Source organism: Carcharodon carcharias, chromosome 14 (genome assembly GCF_017639515.1).
Source record: "Carcharodon carcharias isolate sCarCar2 chromosome 14, sCarCar2.pri, whole genome shotgun sequence".
Taxonomy (NCBI): Eukaryota; Metazoa; Chordata; class Chondrichthyes; order Lamniformes; family Lamnidae; genus Carcharodon; species Carcharodon carcharias.
In genome coordinates this window covers 22938130-22960356 of record NC_054480.1, presented here as the reverse complement: position 1 = coordinate 22960356, position 22227 = coordinate 22938130, and the positions used below count along the sequence as shown (strand labels likewise).

The window sequence follows — 22227 nt, the reverse complement described above, 5'->3', positions numbered from 1 at the left end:
AATGTGTTTTGAGTGATTTTAAAACCTTGTCTTTAGTGTCTATTAGCACTGAGTTATGGGCGACCATTGAAACTCTGACCACTAAACACTCGGATGCATTTCACCTTAATAGTTGGCAGACACAAAACACCTTCATCCCAATAGTCTGGGTTGACTTCAATCCAATTCAGTTCCAAATTCCAGTCCAAGAAGTAAAAGGTGAATATTCGAATCCCACTTAATTATCTGGTCTGTACCCATCTTCTCTCCCACCAATACTCCAACCACTGCCCCCTTTCAAAAGCTTGACTTTGCACACAGTTCAGTTGCTGCTCTTCATAACATGGCTGTTGGCTTTACTTAACATTGCCTGGCGAGTTGATGATTAAATCCAGCAAAGCTAAGTTATCATGGGCCGTATTTTACATTGGGGGGTGGCGGAGACAGGGTGCTTGCCCACCACCCCCACAACCCCAGAAGGACAGTCAGCCGTAAGGGTACAGGTTTATAGAAGGAGCTAAAGTCAATTGGGGGGAGGATTGATGGAAAGGGAAAAGCAATTTTATTTGACTGTTTCCTTTTGCACATTTTCTTACTTTGTTGATATGGAATTTGCGTTGCCCCACTGAGAATGTTTTCCAAAGGGTGCACATAAAATAGGTCGGGTGGCAAACCCACCACCTTCCCACCCACCCCAGAGCTGACCCCGATATTACACCAAATCCGCAGATGAGCGAAAGTCCCACTCTCAACCACTTTAGCCCACCAGCAGTGTATTATAGCTGCGGGGCAGGCTTCTTTTGGGCGGGATTTCATGCTGGTCCAGAACACGTCTGGACCAATGCAGTGTGCACATTATGGCACTTACCTGAAGAAGGCTTGGGGCAGCCCGCGGAGATCAGGATCCAGCGATCATGGACCCTGGAACAGCATGTGCAGCAGTGGGTGGGTGGAGCATCAACTATGTGGATCTTCGAGGTGCAGGTTCTTCCAGGAGGCGGATCTCCAAGCTGCGGGTGGATAGCTGCAGGAGGTGCTGTTGGGTGGTGATGGTCTGTGCGGGGGGAGGAAAGGAATGACAAAGTGGAGGCCTGGGAGTGGGGGTGGGGGGGCATGGGGAAGGTTGGGGTGATAAGGAAAAGAGAGAGATGCCGGGGTGGTTGTGGAATGGGTGAGGCGATATGGAGCGGAAGGGTGGGAACAGCCGTGCTGGAGTGCGGCCGGCGGGGGTGGGTGGTGGTAGGGCAGGAGTGAGCAGCCATGGTGGGGAAGAGAGGAAAGGGGTTCAGAGGGAAGGGTCTGTGGTGTGACAGTTTATGAGTCCTGGGGGGGAAATTTGGAGAATTGGTGATAGGAAGGGATGGTGAGGCGGCAGTGGGAGCTGATAGGGTGGGAGGGTGAGAGTTCGGCGATGACAGGTGAAGGGGTGCTGAGCATATTTTTTTATTGTTCATTTATGGGATGCAGGTGTCGAGGCCTAGGCCAGCATTTATTGCCCATCCTTAATTACCCTTGAGAAGGTGGTAGTGAGCTGCCTTCTTGAACTACTGCTGTCCACGTGGTGTAGGTACATCCACAGTGCTGTTAGGAAGGGAGTTCCAGGATTTTGACCCAGTGGCAATGAAGGAATGGAGATATATTTCCAAGTCAAGATGGTGAGTGGCTTGGATTGGGAACTTCCAGGTGGTGTTGTTTCCATACATCTACTGCCCTTGTCCTTCTAGATGGCAGTGGTTGTGGGCTTACAAGGTGCTGTCTAAGGACCCTCGGTGAGTTTCTGCAGTGCATCTTGTAGATGGTACACTCTGCTGCCACTGTTCGTCGGTGGTGGAGGGAGTGAATGTTTGTGGATGGGGTGCCAATCAAGCGGGCTGCTTTGTCTTGGATGGTTTCAAGCTGTTTGAGAGATGTTGGAGCTGAACTCTGCCAGGGAAGTGGGGAGTATTCCATCACACTCCTGACTTGTGGAGGGGATACAAAAGGAGAAGCAGATCCTGAGGGCTGGTAGAACAAGGGGAGGCAGATCTACAGTCACAAGGGGGTGGGCTCCTCAGGAAGGTAGGGGGAGTTGATATTTACCTGCACAGGAGAAAGGGTGATAAGGCAGGCTGAAGGGTAAATGAGGTCAAATGTTACACCTAGGGTGGTCAATAGTTATGAGGGGTGGACGGTATGGATCATGGAGGTGGGGTAAAGGTATTTGATTGAACTTCAAAGATAACAACAACCATGGATGCTCGCATCTATATAGGGCCTCGTGGTGAAGATCTCGAGATGCTGCTTGGAAGTTTGGTCATCAGGAGTGGATAGAGATGCAGCTCATCTCAACTGGACAACCAAAGGAGAATCCCAGTGTGTAGTACTGACAATGTTGGAACAGATGAGCGTGTGAAGGGCAAAGGTGCAGCATGCACAGGAGACCTCTTGCACAAGGCTTGCAAGGACCCTGGCATATACTTTTGCTTCCTTCCACATGCATGATTCCAGTGGGGTAAGGGGAATAGACCCTGCCTGGGGGGTCCCTCTGGAGGTGTTTTTGGTTGCCAGGGGGAGGGGGGGTCTCACAAGCTTAGGGATTACAAATTACAAATAAACCACCTCAGAGCTCACTAAAGCGCAAGTGTACTCTATTTACAGAAGTGCCATAAGATTAATAATCAGAGTGCACCCATGCAACCACATGTGAAATCAGAACCTCTTAATCTTGCGTCCCCAACCACTTCTTCTAGGTGCTGCCCCGACATCCACAGCAGGGGTGCAGGCAGCCTGCTGACCAGTTTGCCCCGTTGTCTTGGATGACCTTGGCAGCCACTGTCTGGACAGCCTGGAGGGCCCTGGCTTACTTTGGCTGTCCTGCTGTGGAAACTGCTTCCTCTGCAGTCACAGAGGATAAAGTTGAAGGGGTCACAGGCAAGGGAGTTCCGAGGGGCTGGACACCCTCAGAGAGTCCTGACTGGAGGTCCCAGAGGTGTCTAACAACCCGCTCCTCCTCCCTTGGGTGCCCAAGGGCCCCTACCTGACTCTTTGAGGGGAAGGGGAGGGAGGCGGAGGTGCCCCTCTCTCGTGTAGCCACAGCAAAAGTTTGTCCATGGCTACAGTGATGGAGTGTAGGTCTGTGCGCTTCTCAGGTAGAAACTGAGCATTCTGCTGGACCAGGTTCTCAACGGCATCTGCCACCTTCCCCAAAGAGATCTCAATGCGCGTGCATGTCGGCACCACTTCATCAGCCAGCAGGTGAACAGACTCCTCAGTTGAGGGCCTCCAATACTTCTGCCCGATGTTCCCCCAGCTTTATCAGCTTCCCCAGCTCGTGCAGGGCCCATCCCAGGAGCTGGTCATTCAACTTGGACGTCACAGGTGCCTCTTCCCCCAGCAGTCCTCCAAGTGCCAGTGAGCTTGACTGATCCTGCCTCCTCCTGCTGTGGACACGTGTCCGTGAGGTGACCACCAGAATGTGAGGTCCGGCCTGAACTACATCCATTACCCACCGAGATGTGTGTCTCTACACTGATGGAGGGTGCAGGTGACTGCTATGATGCCTCTACAGGTGCACTTTCTTCCTCCTCCCCAATGTCAGTACTCTGTGGGCTGGATGAATTGCTGGACAGGGTCTCCTCTTCTTCCCCTGCCCTTTTCCTGCTGGCACCTGCAAGTGAGAGGAGAGAGCGAGTGATTGCATGAGCTGCCTCGAACATGGAGGAATGCATGACACTTGGGTTTCTATGTGACATGCATGGATCCTTACTGTTTGGAGGCCGCCTGCCGACCACTCCACCTCCGGCAGGTTTGGTCTGGTTCCTCCCCTGCCAGCTGGGCTGCCCGCTCCTCGAAGTCAGAGGTTCTTGAGGTCAGGCCAGCCCCCTCCCGTCTTCTCTCTCTCTCTCTCTCCTGTTGTGTTGTAACTTTTCCTGCATAAAGAAAGAAGGTGGGGTTGAGGTTTTGGTTCAGGTTTCTTTCTCGTGCTCCCAGTCTTTAAATAACCCACCGGATTGTGGGCCATGCGATTGGTGCACCACAGGTTGTCCACCAGGGTTCTGGGGAAGCACCCTCCAGAGCAGTGAGCCCATGCAGATAAAAAGATAAGGCTCACAGAGCCATGTCATTAGCAGCATTTACTGGTGCCCTTAAAACCTAACCCGGTTACCCCACCCTCCCAGACAACATCTCAGCTCTCTTTGTGGAAGGGTCAGGGACTCAATGTGGGCCTCTCCACCTGCAGACTAGGTGAATTGCAGTGGGGCCATTAGCCTTATCATTCGAGTAGCTTACCCTAATGGAGTAGATCTGGTCATTCATCTGTTTGCAGCATTGCAGGGGAGTCCTCTGGTAGAGGCCATGGGCACGGACCTCCTTGGAGACTTCCACCCATGCAGGGTTAGTCTTACAGCTCAGCCTCCTCCTTCCATCCTCTGGGTAGAGGACAGCTCTCCTGGCCTCCACTGCATTGAGCAGGACTTCCAGGGATGTGTCATTGAATATGGGCGCCGGAGCTCCCGGCTATCTCCTCCTTCAATGGGTGGGTAAGTTGATGACCAGGCGCCTTTTAAATATGGAATTTGAATGTGATGGCGGAGTGTGCACCATCCAGCCGCCAACCATGAAAAACATTGGGAAACCCTCAACTACATAATTAATGAGGCTGGGAACATGCGTTTCAGCACAAACTCCCACCGGTCTCCGTGGCGGGAAATACTCCTGGTTCCCGCCTTCGCCACAGGACCTAGTCCCAGATTGGAAAATTCTACCCCTATTATCCCATCACAGCATTTAACTCAATAATAATGTGAATCTGGTGCCAGTGAGCAAAACAGAGCAATATCTCCTCTGATCTTTCATGTCTCCCAGTGGTGAACCCCTTGTCACAATGCTCTGAAAGTTCAGGATGTCAGGAACCTTGGCATGAGGGAAATATAATAATGCAAAGCGGTATCTCGCTCCTTACTACCTGTCTGTTGCTTTTTGCTGACCTACTTCTATTCCACTCACAACAGGGTTTTTCAAAACTTTCCTTTTCAAGTACACTCTGTAGCATGGTCATACAGATCAGGAAGGTCTCAAATCCAATTCCCCAAGGTGCACTAAATCAATTAGTCTTTGTTAGAACTGGTAGTGTGAAGAAGAGTCTGCTAACCACAATATAATCTTGATATATTAAATCTAGTATTAGAGTTGTGGCTTTACATTGGTACAGCAGTGGCTTACCCTTTGCATTTCATCTGCACAATCATATACATTAATTTACATTACCTCCTTCATAGTAATGCTGTGAAGATTCCTCAAACGACCTCTCGTAACCTTGCTCTGCATATGATGATTGCTGATATGCATATTCACTGTGACCTGGAGTGCATAATGCAAAAAAAAGGTGAAATGGATTATCTTACACTGTTGAACAGTGCTACATTTCATGAAAATCATTTTAAATAGCCTTTGAACAAAGCAGCTTTCAAAATCATCCTTCTAAAATCAGCTCAAGACAAAATAGAATTACACTGCAAAAAATCACCTTGAAGTAATCTCAAGACTTTTTTGATCATGTTATCCTTGCATGCAAACATTGATTACAGAGTTTACTATCTGATGTTTTGAAATTACACAGAAAGAGGGATTTCACTAATCAGATAAACTGCTGACCACCCTGGCCCCAATCAATTAAATCAACAGTTACTTAAAACCTCTCTGAACAGAAACAAATAATCTCATGGAATGCTATATATTTAATCAAGGAAAATAAAATTCAGATCACCACTCTTTTTGATATATATTAATGACCCAGACAGAAAGAATTTAAAAATTTGTCAATATCATGAAACTGGGAATATAGTAAACAGAAAGGGGGATATTCAGGAGGACATGAACAAACTGGTGAAATGGGAAGTCACATAGCAGATGAAATTTAGCATGGAAGTGTGCGGTGAATCAGTTTAGTTATTTAAACTAAATGTTATCATTTTAAAGGAGGTGTGGGAATCTGGAGGTATAAGTATACAAATCTTTCAAGGTTATAGAACAAGTTGAGATGGCTATTCAAGAGGCATACAGGATCAAGCAACGTAGATAAAGGGGAACTTGTGGATGTCCTGTACTTGGATATCCAGAAGGCATTTGACAAGGTGCCACTCAAAATAAGAGCTCGTTGTTTAGGGAGTAACATATTAGCATGGATAGAGGATTAGTTAGCTATCAGGAAACAGAGTAGGTATAAATGGGTCATTTTTGGGTTGGCAAGGTGTGACAAGTGGAGTGCCACAGCGATCAGTGCTGGGGCCTCACCTTTTCACAATTGATATCAATGACTTGGATGAAGGGACCAAATGTGGGGTTGCTAAATTTGCTGATGACACAAAATAGGTAAGAAAGTAAGTTTTGAAGAGAGTAAGACAATTTGGATAACTCTTTCAAAGAGCTAGCAGAGGCACAGTATCATCCTATGTTTAAGAAAGAATGTTGGCAGTCATTGGATATAACTGCACATGTCATATCTAAGATATCATCAATGCTGAACCCATCCCAGAAATAGTCTTAGTTGCACATTTGATACCATGCAGTCAACATTGAGAGGGACGCACTGTAATTTCTGTGAGGTCTTATTATCTGCACTTGGAGCATGCTACACAACTAGTTTAATTTTAATTTATTAGCAGGTTTCATGCAGGAAGTGAAAGCTTTCAGGGAGACAGTGTCTAGAAAAGAACTGGGCTTGAGGACAGAGTGTAGGAATTTTGCCATTCAGCAAAAAAGACTTGTATGGCTACAATATACATAACATAAATTTGAAAACAAAGGGAATCTATTTTGTTCTACCTGCAAAGTTAATTTTTAAAAATCTTTACAAAACACTGGGGAAATTTGTTACTGTTGCTGAATGTTTTCTTTAAAATTTAAACAACTTAAAAGTAAAACATTTTTAATTTCACAATGTTGACAGCACACAATTACAATGTAACCTGAGTTGAGAAACCTCATCAAAACATAAAAATCTCAGACTTGTAGGACTACACATTTTCCACATAAGCCAGTTAGCAGATTGCGGAGGAACAGATTTATTGTTAGCTAAATACCCTTATCCAATTAGATAAATATTTCACATTACAAATATGGACTGGCAATCTAAGGGAAAAATGAAGTACCATCAGGGTAATATTGTTGATTAATGGAATCTGTGGGTCCTTGGCCATGTCCATATTGCTCACCATAGTAATCTTCCTGTCCAATGTATTGCTGAGAAGAACCTATAAGGAGGGAAGGAACAGCAATCAGAGTGTAAATTTTTCATCAAATTTTAAAGCTATTTTCCGTTCTTTGACAATTTAGTCAGCTTTGTTTACCACAAAAAAAATTACTTGTGCATATTAAAGTGAATGGAGTAGCCTTATCTTAGAAGAATGAAAAATACACTTAAAGATTTCTTCAAATATTGGATTAGCATTTGGGAACTGACTAAATGTTGGGTTATCAAGATATTGATGCCAGTGCAGCACATAGTTACATTAGCAATATCCAGTGTGGTAATGGACAAAACAGCGGCAAAAGAATATCAAATGTGTTGTCCATGAAGTTTGTGACAGTGTTAGATTTCATGCTCACAGCCCTGATAACCTGGGGCACAGGTTTCAAAAAAAGAATTGAGTGAAATAGAAATGAAAGGAAGGTTTGTATAAGATCTATATTGTCACATTCCTATGTCAGAGCTTATCACATATGTTGCCTTTAATTTATTTGAGTTCAGCTGGGGCCTCATCAGTGCACTGTCCTAGGCTCAATGCAATTTGTTTCACTGATATGCATTTCAGTATTTAGATATATGTTAAGATCCAAATATTTGGTGCATCAAAAGAACTTACTGGGACAATTGCTTTGCTTACCTCAGTGGTTGCTATAGCCTGGACCTATTAGAAGAATGAAGTAAGTTCATCTGTCCTTCAGGAGAGGTGATGAACAGAGGTTTATGTCTGAATTTTCATAACATCAGAAAAGCTTCACATTTTAGCCAAAATGGTGCTACAGCCCGGAATCTGGAAGTTCCGCTCCCAAATCTGCTCCCACCAGTTTTGCCGGGGTGGGGGTGGGGGGGCGTCGGGCAGGAGGCATTTCATACACCCTTGGTCCATGGAGACAGTTGCACATTTCAAAGTTTCTGAAACATGGCCCATATGCTTTGGGCATTAGGCATAGCTCTAAGGAACTGTCAAGCTGTCAAGTCATTAAAACCTCCTGCCTTTTAAATTTTGAAAGAAAACAGCCTGCTGTGACTCTGGGTTAGCAAAAAAAATCAGTGCTTGCAATTTCAAGAGATGTTTATAGAGATATGCTTGGGGGCTTTCATTACAGGATTAGTGCTGATTGACTGCTTCCACAACTTATCATTATCACAGTGGAAGGCCTGTAGTTTCAGGGTTTGAATGACAGCTCCAAGTGGTTATAAAGAGATTAGCTGTAGTTGATGTGGGCTGTGAATACAAATATTTGTTTTTCTAAAGGATTAAGTACTTGAATGAAATGTTTATTTTTTTAAGTACTAAGTAAAGACTTTATAGCCACATGAAGCTTTCAATCAAATTGTGAATTTACAGGGCCCCCCACTGTGATAATAGATTGCAGAGTGAGACATGCAGCACTAATCCATTAATGATAACCCTCAAGTTTATGTCAATAGCCTGCTAGTGAAACTGTAAGCACTGATTTTTTTCAGCTGTAGGCTGCCCTTGTTCAAAAATTTAAACAGCTTAGGGATGTTAATGCCTTGACAGCTTGACAGTTCCACTGAGTTTATCCACTTTTTGCATACATTCAATCCCAGAGGGCACCTGACTTCTCCCAAATGGGCACTTGACCGCTCTCAAATGGGTACCTGGACCTCTTCAAATAACTCCAGCAGCTTTAGACCTTTAGCTCAAATATCTAAAGCCTGCACTTCATGTTTTAGAAATGTCACGAACAAAAATTGAGTCTTTTTGAAAGCAGCTATACTTTTACATGTACAGATGCCTCCATGAACCACAGATGTGCAAAAATGGGAGTGCTGGGTTTGGGGACAGAACTTCTGGAATTGGAGTTCTGGGACCATTTTGGCTCAGATGCAGAGCCCTTCAAACCCTGTGAAAATTCAGGACTAAACCTTTGGTCCATGCATCAAGTGAGCCACCGACAAATCAAAATTTTTATTCTATACTTTGCAAAGCTGGTACACAAGGAAATCTACAGTAAAATAAAACACTGTACTACAACATAAAGAAGTTGGAAGTTTCATTCCCCCTACCCCAAAACGGACCCATTGATAATGGGTTTGAAGATCGATAAACCCCCAGGGCCTGATAATCTACATCCCAGAGTACTTAAGGAAGTTGCTCTAGAAATAGTGGATGCATTGGTGCTCACCTTCTGAGATTCTATAGACTCTGGAACAGTTCCTACAGATTGGAGGGTAGCTAATGTAACCCCACTATTTAAAAAGAGAGGCAGAGAGAAAACAGGGAATTATAGACCAGTCAGCCTGACGTCGGTAGTGGGGAAAATTCTAGAGTCCGTTATGAAAGATTTAATAGCTGAGCACTTAGAAAACAGTGGCAGAATCAGACAGAGTCAGCATGGATTTATGAAAGGGAAATCATGCTTGACAAATCTACTGGAATTTTTCGAGGATGTAACTAGTAGAGTTGATGAGGGGGAGCCAGTGGATGTGGTTGATTTGGACTTTCAGAAGGCTTTCAACAAATAAGAGATTGGTGTGTAAAATTAAAGCGCATGGGATTGGAGGTAGTGTATTGAGATGGATAGAAAACTGGTTGGCAGACAGGAAACAAAGGATAGGAATAAACAGTTCTTTTTCTGAATGGCAGGCAGTGACTAGTGGGGTACGGCAGGGATCGGTGCTGGGACCCCAGTTATTCACAATATGTATTGATGATTTAGATGAGGAAATTAAATGTAATATCTCCAAATTTGCAGATGACATAAAGCTGGGTGGTAGGGTGAGCTGTGAGGAGGATGCAGAGATGCTTCAGTGTGAGTTGGACAAGCTGAGTGAGTGGGCATGGCAGATGCAGTATAATGTGGATAAATGTAAGGTTATCCATTTTGGTAGGAAAAACAGGAAGGCAGATTATTATCTGAATGGCCATAAATTGAGAGAGGGGAATGTGCAACGAGACCTGGGTGCCCTTGTACACCAGTCACTGAAGGTAAGCGTGCAGGTGCAGCAGGCGATAAAGAAGGCAAATGGTATGTTGGCCTTCATAGCCAGAGGATTCGAGTACAGGAACAGGGATGTCTTGCTGCAATTGTACAGGACCTTGGTGAGAACACACTTGGAATATTGTGTGCAGTTTTGGTCTCCTTATCTAAGGAAGGATGTACTTCTGAGGAAGGAGGGAGTGCAGTGAAGATTTACCCAACTGATTCCTGGGATGGCGGGACTGACATATGAGGAGAGATTGAGTCGATTAGGATTATATTTGCTGGAGTTCAGAAGAATGAGGGGAGATCTTATAGAAACCTATAAAATTCTAACAGGGCTAGACAGGGTAGATGCAGCAAGGATGTTCCCGATGGTGGGGGAGTCCAGGACCAGGGATCACAGTCTGAAGAAATGGGATAGACCATTTAAGACTGAGATAAGGAGAAATTTCTTCACCCAGAGAGGGTGAGCCTGTGGAATTCATTACCACAGAAAGTAGCTGAGACCAAAACATGGTATGTTTTCAAGAAGGAGTTAGGTATAGCTCTTGGAGTGAAAGGGATTAAAGGGTATGGGGAGAAAGCGGGAGCAGGCTATTGAGTTGGATGATCAGCCATGATGATAATGAATGGCAGAGCAGGCTCGAAGGGCCAAATAGCCTACTCCTGGTCCTAGTATTTATGTTTCTATATCCATACAGTTGAGTCCAACAACAAAGTGAAACTTAAACACAGCAAAAAAATGTTTTAAGAGCATGTCACAGCCTAGACACATGCCTGTAACATGCACTAACAAACTACAACCTAACAATCTTAAGAAAATAAATATATTTATTTCTTCTAATTTACAGATAAACCTGAATAGGATTTAAAAAAATTAATTTATGGGATGTGGCTAGGCTAGCATTTATTGCCCATCCCTAATTGCCCTTGAGAAGTGGTGATGAGCTGCCTTCTTGAACTGCTGCAGTCCCTTAGGTGTAGGTACACTCACAGTGCTGTTAGGGAGAGAGTTCCAGGATTTTGACCTAGCGACAGTGGAGAAAGATTGTTGAGAGGATAGAGAGAATCAAACAGTCGGTGATTAGAGAAACTTGCAACAGGTAACTTCAGATCTATTTACTTTACTTCCCCACATGGATTAGCTGAGCACTGGCCTTCAAACGTAACCTTCTCAAGGTAAAGCAATTAAACATTGGAACCCCATGTGCCCAATCTACCCATGACAATGCCACAAATCAACTCAAAGAACTCTAAAGATACTGCTTAAAATAACTTTCTATACTTTTGTTCTTTACACGTTTTTCCTCGAGAATAATTAATATTTAAATCATTGATAGAAGAACAGTTGCCTTTTATGTGTAATACCTACTATATGCTTCTAAAGTGCACTTTCTTTATTAATATATCCTGCTGAAGGTAACAGAATTTCCTGAATGGCAACTTACTCCATTGAGTCAAGGAAAAAAATTACAAAAGTAGGGTACTGGAAAAATGTGTCAAAAATACCACGTCAAGCGATACATAAATTGTGACACAATGCAAATCATACCTTGTTGTGATGACCTATAAGGCCCCATTGGCCTTTGACCCATTATGTTGTTGCCTTGGTTACTCTGTCCCATCATCCCCATGGTTGAATGCCCCTGGTAATGCTGACCACCTCCTTGCGGTGTACTGTAATGTGAGGTTGCGGCTTGATGGTGCATCATGGGAACTGAAAAATAACCTGAAATGAGCGAATCTGCTGAAAGAAATCATTTTTTCTCGTGCTCAAGAAAGAGCTTGAATTTATAACAATTTTTCCCAAACTCTTCACAGCCAATGTAATACATTCTAATAGGGTCAGTAAATTACATCAGTAATTCCAATATTTTCTTCGATGGTCAAAATATAGTGAAACCCATGCTAAACACTGAAATGACTGAACTGTATTATTTAATCCAAGGTTGGCTGCATTTAAGATTTACTGATGTTGAATGTATCACTAAACATCCATTAAAAGGAATAAAATCATTAAATTTCAAAAAGCAAGAACACACATTAGCTCCAATATAAAAGCAGCAGGTGCAGAGCACTGCCAAAAAATAAAACTAGTGAATAACAAGCACTGGCAGCCTGCTGCAACACTATTCCCATTTGGATGAGTTAAAAAAGAATCGACTAGCTCATCAGCTGCCTTCAATCATCAGAACTTTAATGTGCAGTTGAAGGCCATAAGGTAGCAGGCTAAATTTGTATATTAAGTGTGCAGGTGCAGAGCAATGTGAACAAGCATCCATAACATAACTCGCCACTGCAGAAATGAATTTTCTCTTCCCCCCACCCCACGCACCACTCCAGAAATCCTCAACGTCATTTTCTCTTCTGAAGGCCATGGCTCATTTTAGCTTTAGTTCCATTCTCACTGGTAGCCCTCTGGTGCTTCACTCAAGTAGTTATTTTTCCATTATCCTATAAAGGGGGCAACCTAAAATTGTTTAACAGGGGAAGCAAAGCTCTACCTTCTCCTGTTCCCATTAAATGTCCACGTGTGTGCAGTGTTGACTGGATAACAATAAGGTGCAGGAACCTTGGTTTTTTCTGCCCCTTCACTTTCCTAACCCATCAACGACAAAGGACACATGTGGCATCCCTACCATGTCTCTTGCTGAGAACAGCCAACTCGTTACAAACCTGAGGTCTTATTTGATTTGGCTAGCTTAATGTCACACTGTACCCTATGAGCCATCAGAGGTGCTTGCAGCTATTTTGTTTATTAGAACTAGAAACGTAAGTTTAAAGACATTTTAGCATATTTTTCATTGATTTATAAAGGGTAAATTAGATTATGTCTGTTTAAGTGTTTACACATTAAATCAAAATTGGGATCCATTGGGATTAAACTGCTTCTAATAAATCAATATTTTTGAGCAGTTAAATAATAATTTTAACTCTTTTGAACTACTTGTTGCATTTACTTATTTGTGACAATTTTTCTTCTGGCCAATCAGAAATGGAATTGGAACTAAAATGTATGAACTTTGAGCTCAATATCTGTCCCATACTAACCACCACTTGTCCATCACGCTGTTCTTATTAACTTACAATCGTTACCTATCCTTTAGTGAATCAGATCAATAATGGGGGATCTTCATTTACAAATCTTCCCACAGCCTGTATCTAGACCATTTCTATAACTTTCTCCAGTCTTATGTTGCTTCCCATGTCTTCCGACCCTGTTGTGCATTATGTGCACTCCTCTACTCCACCTTCAATTGCAAAGCCTTCAGTTTTCTCAGCTTCACCTTTTAAAAATACTCTGACAAACCCCTCTTCTCTACCTCCCCACCTCTTGAAGCCTTCTCAAAAGCATAACTCTGATCAAGCTTCATCCAATCCCCTCAACTCTTGCACAAGAGCCCAAATTCATTTCATTATTATGCTTGTAGAAGCAAGGCATCTTTCTATGGATCACATAGCATGGAGACAAATTAAATGAAAATCTGGGGCTGGATTTTTGACTCCCAATGGAGGGGTGAGTCAGGCCACAAAATGCTGAATTTAGGGTGGGATCGTCCTAGATTTGCACTAAGTGCGGTAGTGGGTGGGTAAAACAACATTTTACCCACCAGCCGTGGTGATGGGTTTTCACACCATATTGTCCCAAATCTGCCGCATTACTTATGCATTCCCAGGAAACACTCCACCACTTCATCATGCCGGGCGCCATATTTAAAGTCCAGTCATGTTCACACACCTCAGTGCTTCCAGCCCACAACTGCTGCCAGGAAGATGTCCACAAAAGGCAAAAAGATTGCAGCCCCCAGGTTTAGTGACACGTCACTGGAATGCCTTTTGGATGTCGTGGAGGGTCGCCATGATGTCTTCTACCCCACCCTGGCCGCAGGATGGGCAGCGGTATGACCAACCAGGTTTAGGAAGTGATAGCAGCGGTGGTCAGTGCCAAAGGTCTTCAAAAGAGGACAGCCACCCAGTGCTGCAAGAGGATGAATGATCTCCTCTGTTCCACCAGGGTAAATCACTCTTCTCACACTCTCAAGTCACACACTCACAAACCCATCACACATTCACAGGGATCTCACTCATTGTCAGTGGGACATCATTATTCACGCTCTCATGCACACCTTCATTCCTCATCCCATCCATGGGACCACTCACTATCCACACATGCCAGGCATACTTATCATCTGGTCTGGCAGGCATCCTGCTTACACTCTCCCTATCTCAGGACAAGCTGGCACACAAAAAGAGGGAGAGGTCACAGACCAGTGGAGGGATGCCTGAAATCAAGGTCCTCACGGACTTTGAAAACAGAGCCATCCAGCTGGCTGGCGAGGATCTGGACCTGTCCTGTGCTGACGGTGAGCTCGGCACTGCTCTACCAAGTGAGGATCCAGCAGTGCAACATCCATCAGACAACCATGCCGTGAGTGATGAGTCCACTGCCATGCACTAATTATCTCCCCTTGCTTCCGCAGGCACATCTGCAAAACAGCTGGTAGAGCCTATGACTCAGGGTGTCAATCAAGCCCCGAAAAAACCTCTGAAGAGGAATCTGAAGGCACTGTCCTTGAAGTCCCGTCACAGCGCTCACCCACACTGTCCTCCAACGCAGAGACACACATGTTGGTGGGGCCTAACTTTAGAATAGCCGTGGGATCACAATCTGGTGAGCACATCACACTATCTAATCCAGAGCAGGCAGCGGCAGGGACTTCCCCGGTGTCTGGCACTCAGAGGACTGCTGAATCCCAGTCAGATAATGACAAAACTCTCGACTCAGTCAGAGCTGCAAAGGCAAGTTCGGAAATATCAGGTCCGCTGCACTCCTCAGATTGCAAAGCACGATGGAGAAGTCCGTCCGCCTTCAGGCTGAAGTGATATCGCCGGCATGCCGATGCACCGAGGCCAACAATGGTAGGATGGCGGCCGCCATGGAGATCTTGGTCCAGGACATCGCTCCTGCACTGCTGCACGGGCTCAACTCCATCACCGATGGTATAGTTGGCCTCCAACAGTGTGTATGCAGAAGGGGTGCCGAGTAGCTCAATCTCACTCCAGCTATCCCTTCTCCTCAAGGAGTCAGCCTGGGAACTCTTGGGCACCCATAGGGAGAAGGATCAGCAGGTGTCCCCCCACAGGCCATTCATCCAGGTGACCGGGAATGTCCGGTCCATCTGAATCTGGTCTTTCTGTGACCTCAGTAGCTCCAGTTCCACAGGCTGAGGAGGGTGCCACTGACACACAGGACCCCAAAAGCAGGCCAGGGCCCTCTAGGTCTTGGTCTTGGGCCTCCAGAGGACACACGCCAAGGTCATCACAGACAGGGCGTCACAGTCAGCAGGCAGCCTCCACCGCCGCTGTGGATGTCCAGGGAGCACCAACGCATAGAGGCAGGGTTAGGACTGTTAAGAAGATACAGTTGCGCAGCCTGAGCACGGGTGTTAATCACTTGTACATAGTGTTAATATCGTCAATTAACTCCCAAGAATGTCTCCCTGCCTATGGCTCCTTGTTCTGATGAGCAGTGTTCTTGTCACTCAGATGTGAAACCTTTCTGCACAAGATAAAGGCAAGGGTCTCAGTCCAAGGCCTCTTCCCTGTGCTTTGTGCAGGCTTCAGACTAAAGTAATGGTCTGGCCTCATGCTCCCTGGACACAGTACTGATGCCTGCACCTCGATGGTGTTGTCATCACTGCCAGAATGTTGTGGACAGGCGTCACAGAGTTCCGTCATTCTCTCTGTGTGTTCTCAGCACCTTTAAGGTGGGGCTGGCACCCATCTCTTCAGCAGCTGTGACCGGTGATGCTGTGCTCCTGAAGAGGTCAGGTGCTGAAAGGCTGACAAAGGATCAGGCGCTTCTAAAGTTTCATGGATGCATATCCATGATATGACCCTGACGACAGAACGCAAGCGAGCTGCCCTCGGCCAGACAGGAGTCAGACATTCTCAGAGGCTATGTGAAGATCAATGGAGTGACCTCACTGCATGTCGTCACCATCTTCCTGCAATCAAGCGACTATTAAGGCCTCCAGTTTGTCTCCCTGACAGGAGCATTCTCACAGAGGGTATGTGCGCTGCCATAAGCCAGACTGGAGTCAAATGTTCACAGATGCAATATGAGGATCTATGGTATCTCCTCACTGCATGTTGTCATCATCATTGTCCACAAATCTTGCAGCTTTGAGGGCCTCCCGGGTGCTCCTGCCTTGTCTGGTCAATGCGAGGACCTCATCCCCATCATTGCTGTCTTCAAGGACATCCTCATCCTCGTCAGAATCCTTCTCATCAGAGGGAATGTGCAGCTCCTCCATCTCCTCTCTGTGTTGCAGCACCAGGTTGTAAAAGGCGCAGCAGACGACAATGATGTGTGACACCCTCTGTGGACTATATTGCAGGGCTCCACCAGACCGGTCCAGGCACCAGAACCTCAATTTCAGCATCCCAATGGTCTGCTCCACCAAGTTGCGAGTTGCAGCATGAGCCTCATTATGCCTTCGCTCTTCTGCAGTCTGAGGCCACCGCACGGGTGTCATCAGCCATATCCCTTGTCCCCGAGGAGCCATCCCTGCAGCTTCTGTGGACCCTGGAATACGTCAGGGATCTGTCACCGACTGAGAATGTAGGAGTCATGCACACTCCCTGGAAACCATGCGCACACCCACAGGATGCATTTCTGGTGGTCGCATATCAGCTGCACATTCAGCAAATGGAATCCCTTGCAGTTGATATAGTTGAACACATGTTGTGACAGAGGCCTGAGCGCCATGTGGGTGCAGTCAATGGCACCCTGCACCTGTGAGAAACTCGAGATCTGGGCAAATCCAATCACTCTTGCATCCTGACTGTCCTGGATCCGGGTGAAATGCACAAAGTTGTGTGCCCTCACAAAGAAGGCATCTATGACCTCATAGATGCATTTGTGGGTGGAGGCTTGTGAAATCCCACGGAGGCCACCTATGGAGTCCTGAAAAGAGCTACTAGCGTAGAAATTAAGCATCGCTGTCACTTTCATAGCCACTGGCAATGGATGTCCTCCATGTCCCCATGGCGCCAAATCCCGCATCAGGTGACAAATGTGACCAACCAGTTCCCTAGGCATGCGGCGTCTTCGGTGACACTGGTTCTCAGTTATCTGTAGGAATGAAAGGTGGCATCTATACACCCTGGGTGCCGCTAGACACCAACCAACGACGGCTAGCTGTGGCTCTTCGGCAATGTGTGCGGGAGCCCCAGCTGCCCCTTCTTCCAGAGAGTTCTGCTCTTCTCTCTGCACAGCCAGGAACCTCAGTCGCTCTCCCCTTCGTCATCTTTGCTCTCTGTAAGCCACGAGACATACAGCTAATTCATCAGGCTCCATGATCCTGATGTACTGCTCCTGCAGGATGAAAGAGACAGACAAATGGGTTAGCATGGGTGTACTAAGAACCTATCCTAGTTAAGTGCGAAGGCCCCTTAACGCTTCCAAGAGATGCTGGCAACCACTTGGATGGCCAGAAATTAGTGTGCTTCATGGCTGCCCAAAACCCACCCACCTCCGCCCCCAATCCACTTGACTGATTGGTAGCAGCCTTGTCCATTGGACTGCATGCTGTGCTCTCAGCTCAGGCGCAGGCATTCTCCTAACCCACACTGCAAGGCTGCACTGTTAGCTTGAACCATGGGAGAAACTGGTCCAAACCGGGATGCTGACTTTGCAAGGGACTGTGAGCATCTCCAACAGAGACTGCTCCATGGCCAGCTTTAGCAAGGAGATTGTACAATGTGCACAGTCATCCAACTGTTCTGCAGTCCACTAAAATGCTCATTAGTTCGCAGTCTGTGCTCGAGGCGAGAAAAGCTCTGGAGCTTTTTTGCCTCTGCATTGCTTGAGTGGGGAGATAAGCCAGCAGAGGAATGGTCACTTTATATAAGGTGTCCCTAAAGCATGGCCACTTCCCTCACCCACCCTACCCCCCGCCCCGAATGCTTGTGCGCTACATTCAACCACAGGGCTATCCTTGCCACCCCTGCACCCCCCACCCAACGCACCTCAAGCTTGAAGTCCAACAGGCAACCCTGGTGAGCACTGCACAATGTTACTGTGTACTCACCTCTGAGTTCCCCTCAAAGTGCAGCCCACCAGGTGCACACCTTTTATATCCTGTTGTGAAACACGTCAGTGAGAAAGCACACCAACGTGGGCGGACGATCCAGCAGTGGGTGGGTGGGGGTGGTGGATTCCGGCAGGCAAGTATAATAATGATATGAAGGTATATTATAGTGAGGTTCCTGACATCCAATGGCGGGAAATGCGGCCCACTACTGAGCAGACGATTGCAAACTGTTTTCATGCCGTTGTGAAACTGATGGCACCATATTGTCCACTGACGCCATAGAACACGCCCGATGCCAGCAGGGACGCAAAATCCCAACCATTGTGTTGTTTTGCTGGAAAAACAGTTTTCCTCCATCCCCACACCATTTTCATGTGGTCTTTTCATGGGTCAGGAAGGCCTTGGGTTCAATACACAGACACACCTCTTCTGAGATCAGCGTCCCCATTATGAAGGCCACAGCGAAATTGAATCTCCTCCTATGCACAATTTTTGTGCGCTGGTGTGGATTTTGGAAGTCCTAACATAAACACATCTCCTGGGAGGGTTTGTGACCACTGGGGAAAGCCTGTTAAGGAGTCGGTAATGTTCTGAAAGGTTAAGTGTAAAATGTTTTGAATGTCACTATTAGATTCTGTATTGTGATGTGGATGTGTTTTTACTGCAGTGATTTATCTGCCTCACCCGCTTGCCACCCTATCCACCCTACCCACCTACCTTACCCACCTACCCACCCTAACCATTCACTCATTCATCCATTCACCCATTCATTAACATTCCCACTTGACATTTAAGCTTACCATACAGCAGCTAGTGGTGTAATAAGGGGGCATGTCTTGTTTTCCCCTTGAGGCTACATTGAAATGCAGAGCAGCATCAAGGCGTAGAAAAGTTCCAGCGGAGTGGCAATCGGATAATGATTGCCACCCCGTAGATCAGTGTCAGGAAGAAAATAAGAAAAATTAAGCCTCTCTTCACTGTTGAATGACATGTGGTTGCATTCAAGTTTCAAATCTTCTAATATCTTATTTATAACTTGTGAAACTTTGAAATTGCCATGTTACTGATTTACATGGGCAGGAGAAAAGAGCTGGAGAAATGCTTATCCAGCTGCTGACATATATTGGTGGCTATTTTAGGAAGTTGTTCAGAGTCATGATTTTTTTTGGCATTCTGCTCAAGGGAGAACTAAACTTAACCAAATAAACTGACAAGCACTTTAAACAATAGCTCAGAAACACAAAAAATTACCAATGCCAAAATTATTTATTTCAATAATATGGCATGGCATCTTTAGAAAGTTTACCTTGACTGCTTTGCATGCTCATGTTTGTCCGGGATCCATAATTTGCCATCGACTGGCCCTGACCCTGCATCTGCATGCCTTGTGATGAGGGTACAGAGTGACTGTAACCACCTGCACTTCCATGGTTATTTACGGGCATGGTCATTGAAGAACTCGGTATTGTTGCTGGCCCTGACTGTTGCACTGAAACATGAGAAGGTCCTAAAGAAACAGAGCCAGATTCAGTCACAGTGATTTGTTCCAATAACCTTTGGAGTAATACAATAGTTTGGCAGTCACCGCAGTGACCCATGCTCATGTAAGACCCCTAAATCAACGGGACAAAGTCTTCCTTTTATTTCAGTTGCAAGATGATAAATTGTCTTAAAATGATAGGCCCTTGACACAAAACCGATCATAAATTAGCAATCTCACTCAGATTAAACAAGAATGTTTGAGGCGGTGGGAACTATATGCACATGCAAAGCCTTTGGTGCAATGGAATGAGCTCCTCATGGGGCGGAGGGAGGGGCTGGTAGTGGTGGGGTGGGGAACAGTGGGGGAGGATCTTTAGGGCCCAAACAATGCCAATTAAATTGAACAGAAACTGCAGACAGTAATGACCAGGGCCAAGAACCTGGGTCCCTAAATTAAGTCAAGCTGAACTGCAGTAAAAGACCTCCAGCTGTGGCTCTAAAATGGATGAGCTAGTGAGGCCCATCACATGCCTTATCTCGTAAAACATACACAGTTGCACTGAAGTAAAATTAACCCCTGGCCCCAACTGGAAAGAAGGAAATTGAGCTCAGGCCAGTAATGTCACCAGAGTTTGTTTCCTTCTCCAAATATATATCATGCAACTTTGAGCACAGTAACTACAATCAAGAGATAGAGGAAGAATGTTGCTGTGGGATCCAAAAAAGGGGGCTGACGGAGGGGGAAGGGGGAGTGGTCAATTTTCAACCGACCACTTCTGTTAAGTTGGTGACGACTAGAATAACTAAGCTTAAATATCTGCGGTCAGGGGGAATATTCCACAAAAATCATTTCTAAACCTCTCCCCTCTTCCATTCCACCAGCCCACAGCAGTTCCTTTAAAGGAGGTTTATGTCACTTATCAAGTACCATTGGGCACAGCATGCATGGCACACACACTGGCAATTCAAAATTGCATCGGAGTCCTATTTGTATCATAGGACCCCATTTACACAGACTATTGAGGCTCCAGGCTGTTTTTTGTAGGTTCCTGGCATTGCCCATTTCAAGGTTCTTACCAAATGGCCAAGAGGTGTGGTTGATGAAGGGATGAAAATTGCAGCTGGGATGTTAACATGCAGCAACAATGTCATACAAGGATAGTGGACTGGCACCCGCCTTACAACTTTGTTACCATAACTTGTAGCATCACCTCCCATCATCCCAGACCCCACTCTCCAAAACCTGATTACAGACTTCACTCGGCCTTCCCTCCTACCATAGCCTCTATCTCTCAGTAATGAAAGAGGGGGCGGAAACAGGTTACTTATAGGCACAGAAAAAGTATAGGAGAAAGAAAGATTTTTTTTTAAAAAGAGATTGAACAGAAAGGGAAAACAAAAAAACTGAAAGAAGAGGCAAAACACAAAGGAAATAGCAGAAACAAGGGAGATAGATCATCTATGCTTTGATTTAAAATGAGCAATATCATAGCAAGTCCTCTTGTTGAAAAGAAGATATTAATATACTAAAAATCATTCCCTGGTCCCAAATCCTTTGCTTGTTTACCAAAACCCCAAATTCCTTTCTTACCAATCCACCTCATTTTCATTTCACCCTCCAACTTTTTACCTTGAGCAACGCAGGGAAGGCCCACCAGTGTTTTAAAATTATGCCTAGCCTCTCTCCAAATAAGCAGATTTCATGCAAATAGACTCTTTTTTAATCATTGCTTATACAGGTGGGTGATATAGATACCACAATTGCCAACTGCTACTGGCAGAACCTGCATTTTGTCTGTTATTTAAGTTATATTTGGGGTGAAGGAAAAATATTGAAAATGGCCTCATTAGTTCACACATAGAATCATCCATGTTCAATTGCCAGTCAAACTGTTGCTCAAAATTTAAGTGGAAGCAACAATGTCATCCACAGGAAGATAAAGACTCCCATGGGGGGGGGGGAACAAGACCCATCTGCTGTTAGTCAATCATAGGCAACAGCAATAGACAAGAAGCTCTCCATGGATACCAAGACTTTGCTTTGCATGTTGAGGAAACAACAGTGAAGATGTAGTGAGAAAGAAAATAAACCATTTTTTTGTGAGAAAAATGTTATTTTGGGGGAGGAGAGGGAATAACCGTTAATTCAGAGTAACAGCATCTTTCATTTTAAACTCCATTAGATAATGGGCCTTTTATAAAGAAAACACACTATCTAACAGCTCAGAATTCTGAATCTACAGAAGGCTGGCAGTTCAGCTGCACCACCAAGAGCAGTGGTGACTGCCAATACAGGCAGGGAACCAGCAGCCTACAGCAGGTAAACAAAGACAAAATTTAAAATTGAGGGAGTGCTGAGCACAGGAAGGGAAGCGCCTCCGGGAATATTTTGTGGTGCAGGGACTGCCTTCCCTGCCTGTAGTCCTCTCTTCACAGCATAAAACCTTCCTCTATACACCCCACCCCCGCCGCAGGCTACCGCAAGGAGGCC

General features: G+C 45.5%; 1 protein-coding gene across 1 annotated transcript in view; it reads right to left on the bottom strand.

The window, feature by feature from the left end:
• The window catches only part of LOC121287305 (calcium-responsive transactivator-like), a 46121-nt gene that overhangs the window by 5583 nt on the left and 18311 nt on the right, over window positions 1-22227 (bottom strand). Inside the window, exons 5-8 of the mRNA XM_041205072.1 lie at window positions 19561-19761; window positions 11708-11872; window positions 7110-7211; window positions 5227-5319 (exon numbers count right to left, since the gene is read on the bottom strand). Of these exons, the coding sequence (XP_041061006.1) occupies window positions 5227-5319; window positions 7110-7211; window positions 11708-11872; window positions 19561-19761 (561 nt within the window). The remainder of the gene's footprint in view (window positions 1-5226; window positions 5320-7109; window positions 7212-11707; window positions 11873-19560; window positions 19762-22227) is intronic.